We start from the raw sequence: 12,873 nt of genomic DNA on the forward strand, positions 1-12,873 counted from the left end.
AGAAATCGAGAACGGAAGTAACAAAAGAGCACTATTCTTTAAATTTATTTTGTACACATATATGAGAAGGGAAAATAAATAAATAATTAATTCAAATACAGTGTTCAGAAGAGAAATACGTAACCTCACATGGCCGAACACAAATTTGAGGGCTAGAAATTATAATTGTGTATGCGCGGTAGCGTAGTTGGTTAAGGGGCTATGCTAACAGCCCGAAGGTCGCGGGTTCAAGTTACGATGAGGTCACTGGATATTTTTCAATTGAACTAATCCTTCCAGCAGCACAATGGCCCTGAGGTCTACTCAGCCTCTAACAGAAATGAGTACCAGGAATTAATTAAATAATTTTCCTGGGGAGTAAAGCGCGGCCGGCGCGTAAGGCTGACAACTTTACCGCCATCTTTGAGCCGAATGTCTAGATAATGTGGGACCCTCAATGTCTCACAACCCTATGGGCCTCCAAGGCCTGTCACAAGGATAGCTTTACTTCTACTTTTACAATTGTGTGCACATCAGTACGTTCTGGCAATACCATGTAACCAAATTCAGAAAACTAAAACTATGTTTCTGGGCAATGCATGTAATGTTGAGTGTACTGTTACTGCAAATTGCTTTAAAATAATTTATTTCATTATTACACTCATCTCCAACCAGTGCCGAGGTTAAGAAAAAGTAGGTCTATACTTCCACACCCCTATACGTCTTCATGGTATGGTTGGCAGTTACTCGCTGTTAGACACCATTTCAATAGCCATGGAACCGTGGACGATTGGGCATCGCGCTTTTGTTTTTGAGACGTTTATTCAAATGGGTAGTTCAGTGGTGCTTACGCAACGCAGATTTCATACTCACTTCAATGTTGGTCGACATGGCGCCGTTCCGTCTCGAAACAGTATTGAAGTGGGTGAAGAACTTCAGGACAACTGGATCTGTGAGACCGGGTACAGCTCGGGGAGGCGATCGAACCGTCAGGACTCCGCAAAACATCGAAAGAGTTCGACAAGCTGTGGAGAGCAGTCCATATCGGTCAGCGGTAGGGCACGCTCACGCTCTGCGGATGTCAGAGAGGTCAGTTCGCCGAATTTTACACTTTGACCTTCACTATCACCCGTACAAAATCATGGTGGTTCAAGAACTGCAGTAGAACGATTTCATACGGAGGTTTATGTTTGCTGAAAGAATGCTGGAAGTGCTGAGGGATGACACTGTTCTCATCATGAGTGATGAGGCGCATTTTCACTTGACAGGAAGCGTCAATAAACAAAATTTCCGGTACTGGTCGGCAAACAATCCCCAAGAACTCCACCAAAGACACCTGCATTGCGAACGAGTCACTGTGTGGTGCGGAATGGCCCGCTTTGGCGTAATTGGGCCTTACTTTTTCATGGAAGGCAATGCACTGTAACAGTAAACTCACAAAGTTACGTGACAATGTTGCACGAGTTCTTACTGCCTGAATTGCGAAGGCGTCGCATCGACCTCACTACAGTTTGGTTTCAACAAGATTGGGGTACTTGTCATACCTCAAGAGAATCAATGGCCTCATTGAGAGAACATTTTCCTGTGCACCTCATTTCGAAGTGTGGGGGGTGAGTGGCCCCCTCGATCCCCAGATCTTTTGGCGTGCGATTACTTTCTATGAGGCTACCTGAAAGCTAAGGTTTACACCGACAAACCACGCCCTCTTGAGGCCCTTTCAGATGCCTGCACCCCAGAAATTGGAGCGATTCCACTTGCTATGCTTCAAAGAACTATGGACAACTTTCCGCTCGTCTGCAACAATGTTTGGACAATAACGGCAGCCATTTTCATGATGTTATTTTCCGATAATGAATTTAAATGTTCTTATTTTTTGTTACAGCATCTTAAATGGCATTATACATGTACTCTTTAAAAACATTAACATTTGCTATTCGTCAACAAATAACTGTGTACTAGTTTTCTGAAAACCACACCTCCCTGCCGGACCCTGTATATGCAATTTGCACATATTTTGAGGTTCTGTCTTCTAAACAAAACGCCGAAAAAGAAACAGCGTTGTCGAAACTGTATGGGGTCTTGCACTGAGATTCCGCCTTCGAATTCAGTTGGGTACACAGTTGCTTGCTCGCGACATTGTTTTGTTGTTCCGTGAATGTAAAACCCTAATGATGGCCTGACCACCCCAGGGGTCCCACCGCGTGTCTGAATAAGGATTTAGAAAATCTGCACACAGTAGAGGAGACAAAGGCTCGAACGGGGCTCTAGCACCAAGAAGAGAATGAAGCACCAAACAATACTTCACCGTTTATTCACCAGTCCTCTATTTATGCATACAAAGTGTAACATATAAGTGTTCGTGAATTTATCCTTAGGATCAGTGTAAACGAACCAAATCCATAAAAGTAACTGTAATTACTAAACATTTACAGATAGAACTTCATTAAACCAGAAATAATGCCTGATAAAGAGCCTAGGATTTAAGGTGCTGCAACAGTTCAGGGAGTACTGTGGCCTTGCAGAGGCGAGGCGACGTCGGGAGCTGAGAGACCTCAAGCCATTAGAGAGAAACAGAACGAACAGTTTCATGCATTTCTCAGTGCATGAGTCACACACACGGGCACGAAATGCATAACACTGAACATATTGCAAACAACTCAAGGTCACATTTCAGCATGCCTTTCTAGTGCCTAAAATCTGACAAAAGTTTACATGCTTGAGAAATATCAGGTCTGTCCGTCCGTGGATCGGAGGCAACCTCAACATTCCACCTGCTCCCAGCGGGGGCCCCATTCCCAGGTGTACATGTTGGACATTATAAGGCGCGCAGAAGTCAGGAAGGTCAGAGATGCATCAACCGCAAGAAGAATGTTAAAAGTGGACATGATCACGTGACGCAGTGCTGAGAGCCACACAAATCAGAACCATTGGCACATTAATGGGACCGTATGAACAGCCGTCACATGTCGCCAAATGAAACAAAACTCCGCACCAGCGGCATTTTGCTGAGGTACTCCGTGCTTGCGTCCAGAAGCTGGCGCGCCGTCTCCGAGTAAGAGAAAACCATCCAGGCCAGGAACAGATAGAAGAGGGCGCTGCATATGCGGTCGACGACATACAGACTGTGAACCAAAGTGATGTCAAAATTGCAGCTAGTTTTATTCAGTTTTAGCCTCGCAATATGTGTACAATTCAATGATAACTATACAGTTTCCACAATTACAACGTTTCGGCCAGTATTTTGACCATCATCATGTAGTACTTAGACAGTTACTCTCAATTCTCTGTTGTTCCCCCTCTATTGGCCAGTGCTTACAGTTGGGGGAAGATTGTGTTGTTGTTTACAGTGTGCCACATGAACTTAGTTATACTCCTAAACAACAACTGTAAAGTGTTCCGACTGGTGTGTGTTATTCGCAATCGAATTGAATTTATTTACATTCTATAAATCCTAAGCAGGTTAGTACCTTTGGATACAGAACAAGTCAAAAGGTTACATACATAAGTACAGGCAATTTTAGCTTAAAAATTAATATAACTTAATTTTACATCATTTTCAATTTACATTGAAGTATTCATCTAAAGAGTAGAAGGAATGAGCATGTAGATAATTCTTTAACTCTGATTTAAACTTGTTAGTATCATTGCCCAAGTTTTTAATACTTTGTGGCAGATTGTTGAACACTTTTATGCCAGTAAAGTAGACTCCTTTTTGATATACTGATAAATACAATACAAACGTCTTTCAATTTTTTTCAAATTTTAAAATCTGCAAATTTGCCTTAATATTCGTTTTTTATAATTAAGTTAAAACAGTATGCAAGATTCGAGTTTTTCAACACGGTGACTGTGAAAAAAGCAGTCTTCTGGGATATGGCGCCGCATAGATATTGTTTTAACTGACGTTTTGGAGGAAAGTATCGTCTCCGTCTTCAGGGTAGAAGAAAAAAGAAGTTAAAACAGATACGATAATTCGAACTATCCAAAATCATACCAATTTTGGGTAATTATTATTAGTGTTAGTATTGCAATTTTTATTATTTTATATTTGTTTTATTTAGGCGTGTAGTCCCGAGTTCGGTGTAATGATCGTTTGCCTTGATGAGCGCTGTAGAACCAGGTTCTCGGTGGGTGCGTGCAGTCTCTTGTCGCGCATTGCAATTATATATCACATATGCGTATTTTTTCGTGTTCGCTTTATGTGTGCTGGTTATATATTTCAGACCACTGTGTGCATATATGCAACTGTATAGTTGCCCAAGAATTGCACATACATTGTAAGGTTGAATAAAATATTCTGTACACAATATGACGCTAAAATACATCACTTTTAGTTACTATATAGAGTGCTATGTACTTAGAATAAGAGCAATCATAGTTACTTTATGTTGAAGAGCAGGTAAGGCGTGAGGAAGTGAGGAAGGGAAAGCGATAGGAAAGCCCTGCACTGTCAGGGGAGGTAATTGACCTTGTGAGGCCTACACAAGAAGAATGCAGTGAAAGGCTGACTTTGGATATCAACTCAGCATTTACTCTAGGACTGAAGAAAACCATGGTAAGACTTGATCTACATAGTCTGTCTTAGAACCTTCCGGAAGCATGCCAACTTCCGGCCAGCAGCCGTCGCTCAAGTACGCGAAACCTGGGTTTAATTTGTACATGCGACTGTGGCTTTGTAACTTTCCCACGTGTTTCGTGCCTCCTTCCGCTGCTGTATTAGAGAACATAGAAGACATCATGAAATTGACTCTGTAATCTTACCAATATGTACGGTACCCACAGCTATTAGAGAAATGTACAAATGTTGCGATTTGAATGCTCATTCTCGAGTGCTTTTGTTTAATTACACGAGATAAGTTTAATTTATTAAATTGAGTGCTATTCCGCCCTCAGATTTTACTGTTTGAGTATACTGCACAATATGTTGTGGTATCAGGAAGGAACCCACCGCGGCGGCCCGGGTTCGATCCCCGGTCTGGTCAAGTGGGATTCGTGGTGGACAAAGTGGCGCTGGGGCAGGTTTTCTCGGAGTACTTCGGTTTCCCCTGCCAATCTTCATTCCACCAATTGCTCCACAATCACTCTCACCTATCATCTGGGGCTGGTACAATAGGCCAGAAGTGGCCGCAGTACAAGGGACTTAGTCCCACCCCACTAGCAATAAAAAAAAATCAGGAAGGAAAACAACCACGTCCCGAAGCAGAATGGGCAATGCCGTTTCTAAGAAGCGAAAGGCATGGGCGCATCTTTGCTAATACAGTACAGGCAATATGCCAAGAGAAAGAAAATTTATAAGGCAGATAATGACAGAGAGTGTCTGGAGAAAATGGAGGAAAGCTGTGTGAGCAAAATCTCGTCTCCGAACCCTCCTTCAGTTCAATTCAGTCTGTTACACACGGCACGACACAAGAATACATTCGAATACTTTCTGCTCTCTGAGACTAAATTTCCTACTCATTTTATCTTGAAATTAACTCGCTCCAAGAAGCATAGCCATTCTTCAGAAACTAATAGTTGCTAAGCTAGTCCAGTCATTATCGTCACTTCATGAAACCCAGAGGCTCAATGCCGTGTACGCAAGTGTCCGCCGCTGTGCCAGAAGAATCCAATCCACTTCCTATCATTTTATATTTTAAATAGCCATTTTAAAATTATCCTTCCATCTATGCCCATGTTTTACTTGTCGACCCCTTCATTCAGGGTTTTCTCCTTTCAGTCCCATACATGCTACATGACCTGCTTATCACATCTTTCATTCCGTCATCATAGTCGTTTTTGGTGACGCATGCAAATTATGAAGTTCCTCATTATTAAGTTCTCTGCATCCTCCTATCACTTCATCTCTCTTCGTTCCAGATGTTTCCCTCAGACTCTCTCCCCTAGGGTCAGAGGTCACGTTATATTTTTAGACAGCAGACAAAATACCTGTATAACAGATTCTATACTGAACGGAACCAAGCACTCAATAGAATTCCCTCTGAATTTCAGAATCAAAATTTTGTATTAGCTTCTTCTTTCACCCATCGAGATGCTAATATTATTTTCCCTCTATAACACAGCGGTAACTATATGTACCACCTGCTTTAACATTAAAACAACTCTGCATTTTTCCCACACAGAGCATTTATAAGTTTGGCGTGATTCTCACAATAAACAAACATTATGCCCCTAAACAGCGTTAAGAGATCGGTTTTGCACTACGATTTCTGTGAGGTAGGAACTGAATTTATGTATATGGCTTAGACTGACTTCAGGCTTGAAAGCCTTCAGTGTTACATACATTTTGAGGTTTCGTCTACAGCGAGGCAGAGAACTGAGGGGCTCCTTGAGGCAGTACTGCCTCGCACCAAGCACCGTGTGCACCATATATTCGTCATCATCCACAGCCTCAAAGTCCGTGAAAAATATCTCGCGGTCCACGGGGTTCAGCTCTTTCCGCAGAGCACAGAATTTGGCGCTTCTGAAGTTCCATTTTCTGGTGGTGAAGTACTGCAGAACTTCGAGGCCATCTTGAATCTTGTACTGCAGGCGTACCATACTGACGAACATGCAACAACATTCAAAGTCAACAGACTATTTCTAGAACTTTATAAGCACAGCGCGGTCGCATTCTATTCATTCATTTATTTGCAGTTCTACAAAATCCATGGAGGCGTCTGCCTCAGATATAGAACAAGTCAGCAATACAATATAATATGTGAATATACATACATAATCAGATAGTCATCATCGTCAAAATTTTAAATATTCAGTGCAACAAGACTACTGTACAACAATGCATTCCATATGTCAATTTCTTGTTCCATCACATCCATTTGAGGCCGGAGCCTAAATACAGAGTTGTGTCAAATTATCTTGCCAATACAATCAAGCAATTCTCTAATAAAATCTATGTATAATTTATAACAAAAATTGTTTACGTCGTAGTAAAGTTATTCTCTAATATTTAAACATTAAAACTTCAATAAAATTCAAGATGAGATATTCACATAAAAAAAAACAAATGTTGATCATACAGTTCATTGTTATAAAATGAATTCATCATATATATTCCACCAAACATATTATATTTGTATACTAGTTTTTTAAAAAATATAATATATAAATTAAATACATCATATATTATTCTACTAAAATAATTATAATTATATTCTAGGACGCGATCCTGAAGACCTCGCATGATTGGAGACAAGTTTTGAAAAGCATACGTGATTCTTGTTGATTTTTTAGGGGGTGGGGATTCGCATTATTTCAAACTTTGCGAATAAAGTGAGATTTTATTAATATTTTTTTATATCGCGCTATTTAAAATTCGCATAAAATGCGACCGCACTATATTGCTCTTCTGTTTATATGTGTGGTTGGCAATTCTCTATTCTTTCAAGATTTCTTGACCAAAATGTTATATGCTTTTCTCGTACCTCATCCCCCATGATTCAATCATCATTTTACGTTTTTTATATATTCTTGCCGCTTTGAACGACCAATTGTACCAATATCGAATGAGAGATGATAAAATAGACCATTTTGGTGGAACAATAATTGGCAGGGGAAACTGCATAGCGCGAAATAACCTGCCCCAATTCCACTTTCTCCACAACAAATCCAAAATTAACTGATCTGGGATTGAAACCGAGCCACCTTTGTCACTAGCAATTTCAGTTTAAGAGCAAAATCTATGATGCTCATCAACATACAATTTCTCCACAAAATTTTGAAACAACTGAATAAAGATATTGATTTTATTAAACATTTTTGTAGAAAAGAATGAACATGAGAAATGAATACAGGAATTTTGTTGAAAACCCTGAAGTTAGAAGATCAGTTGGAAGATGTAAGCATAGATAAGATGATACTAAAACCAATCTTAGAACAATTTTTGTGTGAAGGGAATGAACTTGATTCAAGTCAGAATAGAAACTAAAGTCAAGTCAGCGCACGAATCGACACGAGTAAGGGGAGATAGAATCGGCCTGCAGCCCCACCTCAAGGCCTGTAGATGTTGTGGGTGTGGCTGGCATGTTGAAGGAGGAGCTGCTAGGCAAATCTATGTCGATTCTTTCGTTGATTCGTCTATACAGACCCCTGCCAATTTACAATGTTGTAGCTTACGTAACCCCGGACTTACGACATTACTGCATTTATACCTCGAAAGTGACATCCGATATTGCGCCTCAGACGTCCGGAGTTCGAGAATCCTCAGTGCTCCGAGTCGAGTCTGCGTTCTTACGGCCGATGTTCATTAGCGCCATACGAGACGCTCGCGGTCACACTCACTCGCGGCCATCTTGGATACCTTAAATATGTTTGTACCGATACTATTTGCACATTTATTGTAAAAAGGGTAAAGTTGCCTTTGTGCTGAATTAATTAAGCACTACGCTATGAAGACATATGGGGAAGTGGAGGTATGGCTCCACTTTCTTGACCTCGGTACTAGATGGAGGTGAGTGGTTAGGTTCACTCCCCGGCCGCCTTACCCTCAGTACCCATTGGATAGGATGCTCGGCGGACCCCAGAGCAAGTCTGGACACTGTGGAGTACAAAAGAATCTCTTGTCCCAGCAGGGAATCCAACCCTGGCAGCTCAACCCTTAACCATCCGCCATAAGGACTTTGTTATTATTGTGCTTTAATTAAGTGAACGCAATTCTGTATGTTGGTACATATGTATTCCGAAGTCCTGGATCGTATCTAAATAAAACGATTCCTAAGACGGGGGCACTCACAAGCGCTTCTGTCTGCAGAGCAGTAGCAGCAGATCTATGAAGTAGGCGGGCAGGAAGTGCAGGAAGATGACGTAGATGTTGTGGACGAGCTTGCTGCTGCGGATGTTGCCGTCAGGGTACCACAGCATCATCTCGAAGGGGTTGTCGTGCACCACTGCGCGCCCCTTGTCCAGCATATCCTTGAACGTGATGCGCTTCACGGACGAGGACGTGATGTTGTACACCGGGACCTCGTCCGGCCTGCAACACGAGCCTCAGTAACTTCGCGGCTCTCAGAGTGTTCTCAGGGGAGTCGGTTTTCAGCGAAGACAGATTTTAAGAAGGGTCAGTTTTCCAGAGGGGAGCCAGTGTTCCAGGGGTAGTTATTTTTTTCAGGAGCCAGTTTTCCAGGAGTAATTATTTTTTTTAGGGAGCCAGTTTTATGGGAGTCAGTTTTCCAGGCTGGCCGGTTTTCAACGAAGACATATTTTAAGAAGGGTCAGTTTTCCAGAGGAGAGCCAGTTTCTTTTAAGGGGGCAGACGAAAACTTGCTTAAAATCTCATTTTAACGCATTTAATATTATTTTTAATAAAAGCCTCGGAGTATTCAGGATAGAAAATTAATTTTCAAAGGCTTTTAATTTTTATTATTGGTATTTGATGGATATCGTTTGGAACAGCCTATGAGGATGAAATGCACAGGGCACATAGCACGTACGGGACAGAAGAGGAGTGCAAATAGAGGAAAAATTGAAGGAAGAATACCATTAGGAAGGCCTAGACGTAGACGGGAGGATAATATTAAATGGATTTCAGAGAAACAGGATAAGGTGGAGAGATTCGTCTGGATCGCGCTAGGGACCAGTGGCCCTTGTGAACATGGCAATGAACATTCGATTTCTATAAAATGTTGGGAATTTCTTGAGTAGCTGAGCAACTGCTGGGCTGCTGGAAGATCATCTCCATGCAGTTAGTTTTTTTTGTATTGCTAGTGGGGTGGGACTAAGTCCCTAGTACTGCAGCCACATCTGGTCTATTGTACCAGTCCCAAATGATAGGTGAGGGTGATTGTTGAGCAATTGGTGGAATGAAGATTGGCAGGGGAAAGCGAAGTATTCGGAGAAAACCCGCCCCAGCGCCACTTTGTCCACCACAAATCCCATTTGACCAGACCCGGGATCGAAGCCGGGCCGCCGCGGTGGAAAGCCAGAGACTAACCGCTTGAGCTATGCCACGGCCTATGCAGTTAGTCAGGTATGTTTCCTTGCTTTCTTTATTCTTATTTTTACCAAAAATCTAGAGAGTGGGACGGATGTCTGGTTTGCCAGGCCCCACCTACCGGCCTTTGTGCTCCCTTGTCTCCAAGGACTCTCTCTTCTCTCAGGAAATGGCCCATCGCGAGGCCTGTCAGTGGAAACCGTGGCTGGAGATGAGAGATATCAGATTTTTCTTCTGAATTTTCGACGGGATTTCCACTAGAAATATCTAACGCTCTGCGGTGTTACCTGTTTTCAGAAGTTCCTGTCCTCCAGGCAATGGCGATCAGGCCACTGATGGCCATGTCCACAGGCACCACCTCGGCCTGATACTCTCCCTTGCAATGCATGGACCGTATCACACCCTTGCCTCCCCCCACCAGTAGTCCTATGGGGCCATTCAGGCTGTCCACCCAGCCGGGCATGGGCTCTTTAAATGTCGGGGTCACTGCAACCAGAAAACATAGCGTGAATCTGGCCATCACCGTCACCTCTAATTCAGTTACAGTGTTTGTAGACTACACACAATTTGCATTCTTCGCAAACTATTCTTGTGATGATCATATCAAGGATAATAAGATGAGTAGGGCAAGTAGCACGAAGTTTAGAGATGAAAACTGCATAAAATTTTTGTCTGTGGAGACTCCTGTGTGTCCCAGCTACAACCGACGAGTTTATTCTACAGAAACGTACCAATAGCAGGCCTTGCTATGACGACAGGCAAATCAGGGCAGTGGTTGCCGACGAGACATTCCGCCAGCCGTTTCGTGTAAGTGTAGGTATTCGGGTGAGGAGCAATCAACCTGAAAAAGGAAACACAGTTACTCGGGGGCACTCATCCGGTCATGATACGCCCTAAGGACGTCCTGTGTGGTGTACCCACACATCAACTGACCAATCAAGTAACTAATTACTAATTTAACTATTAATTAATTAATTCATTCATTAATAAATCAGTTACTTAACTATTTAATTGCTCCAGTAACGATACCAAGTTAAAACTGCATACAAGAGGAAATCAAAAAGCAGATTAAATTCAGGGAATAGTTACTACCATTCAATTCTTCTCTCATGTCTTCCTGTTTCCTATCTAAAAACGTGAAGATCAGAATGTAGAGAACTAAAATTTTGCTTGCAGTTTTGTATGGGCATGAAACTTTGTCTCTCATATCAAGGCAGAAACACAGACAGAGGGCGTTTTGAGAACAGGGGGCTGAGGGGAATATTTAGAACTACGAGGGAGGAAGTAAAATCAGGATTGAGAAAATGATATAACGAGGAACTTCATAATATGCACACTGCACCAAACATTATAAGAGTGACCAGATCAAAAGAATGACATTGGTTGGGCATGTAGCACTCATTGGAGAGATGATGTACGAAGTTTTCGTCAGAGAACGTTAAGGTATAGGAAATTTTGATGCAGAGAGGGATAATATTAAAATTAATTTTTAAAACACCTAAAGGGAGGATGTGGACTGGATTCATCTGACTCAGGATAAGGTCGTTTCGCAGCCTTTTGTGAATATGGTAATGAACATTCAGAATCTGCAGAAGACGAAGAATTTCTTGACTAGTTGAACAACTGTTATCCTGTGAAGAAGGGCTCTGGTCCACTGAGTTTGTCACTTGACTGACTGAGAGACTGATAATACTGCACTATGCAATTTTTTCACTCTTATAGGCTGAATTTCTTCTACATGACATACGAATTCAGTCCGTACCTGACAGGAAACACTACGTCTCCGCTACAAAGACCAACCGGTTAATGCTGTTTGGGGAGACAGTAGCTGTGTGTTAAGGCGCCTCACTCCTTACCTCTCAGTTATCATGCTGAGCATAGTCTCGTCCATCCACTGAACGCACCTCATGACGTCGTGGGGGTCCAGTGGCGACTCGTATATCCTCTCTTCCAGCACGTCCTGGTCACAGTGGCAGAAGGCGGTGGACAGGTGCACGAAGGCCTGGCAGCACACAGCTATACTGCAAGTGTCTTATATATGTTTCCGTGTTACCATCCTTCTCTAAGCAACAGTTCAGTGACGCTGTGTTATGTGGTCCTCATTTAACCATTAACACTACAATTATATGCTTCTTGACAATAAGTTTAGTACGACATGTGCTTCTACATTCCGTAAGCTCTCGAGGAAACTGGTAACAGAATTTTCACCGAAGAGTTATATTTTCCGGGATATAGTTCGTTGAAGATTAACGGCGTTTCGGAAGAACATGTAAACCCATCTTCAGAGTTGAAGAATAATCCACGTAAGAAACCAGCGTGAAGCAGGTAGCAAACAGTGCTTTGGCTTATTCTTCGATTCTGAAGATGGAGGTGATATGTTCCCCCGAAACGTCCGTTAACTTTCAACGGATTACATGGTATTATACCCCAGAAGATAGATATTTTCATAACTACTGCTGTGAGAATCTTAAATAATCAGAACTGACATTGTTTCAATTGCAGTTTAAGACTGGTTATTATTACAGTAAAATAAAAGGCACTGGAGCTGGGGTATATTGTGCTGGAACAAGGCTGAAGCATACCTTCAGCTTCGGTCAGTACACAACAGTATTCCAGGCAAAAGTGTATACCATTAAGGCATGCGCAGTTGAGAATTTAGATAGGAACTATAGAAATAGGAACATTTATATTCTATCAGACAGTCAAGCTGCAATTAAAGCACTTGGTACACACCAAATCACTTCAAAGTTGGTTTGGGACTGCCACCAATCCCTCATACAACTGGCCAGACATAAGAGAGTTCAGCTGATATGGGTGCCAGGCCATGAGGGTATTGCAGCGAATGAAACCGCAGATCAGCTGGCAAGCACAGGATTGAACAACCGTTCATAGGACCTGAACCATCTTGCGGCATCTCAGTTGGAGTTGCCAAGAAAGTGATCAGAGACTGGACTAACAGAAATCACAAA

At 42.2% G+C, this 12,873-nt stretch overlaps 1 protein-coding gene and 1 long non-coding RNA gene across 2 annotated transcripts; one reads left to right on the top strand and one right to left on the bottom strand.

Moving 5' to 3' along the window:
- Positions 1-2,261: 2,261 nt before the first annotated feature.
- On the bottom strand, positions 2,262-11,961 carry LOC111868362 (putative fatty acyl-CoA reductase CG5065). The gene is made up of 6 exons (XM_023858944.2): positions 11,761-11,961; positions 10,636-10,745; positions 10,192-10,390; positions 8,708-8,947; positions 6,260-6,517; positions 2,262-3,101 (listed from the first exon to the last, which is right to left on the bottom strand). The coding sequence occupies exons 1-6, from the start codon at positions 11,811-11,813 to the stop codon at positions 2,939-2,941; spliced, it is 1,023 nt and encodes a 340-aa protein (XP_023714712.1). The 5' UTR covers positions 11,814-11,961; the 3' UTR covers positions 2,262-2,938.
- On the top strand, positions 3,108-4,465 carry LOC117282622. The gene is made up of 2 exons (XR_004513435.1): positions 3,108-3,438; positions 4,374-4,465. It is a non-coding gene; the product is annotated as an uncharacterized LOC117282622 (long non-coding RNA).
- Positions 11,962-12,873: the final 912 nt, after the last annotated feature.

The sequence above is a fragment of the Cryptotermes secundus genome, unplaced genomic scaffold, assembly GCF_002891405.2.
Source record: "Cryptotermes secundus unplaced genomic scaffold, Csec_1.0 scaffold2392, whole genome shotgun sequence".
NCBI lineage: Eukaryota > Metazoa > Arthropoda > Insecta > Blattodea > Kalotermitidae > Cryptotermes > Cryptotermes secundus.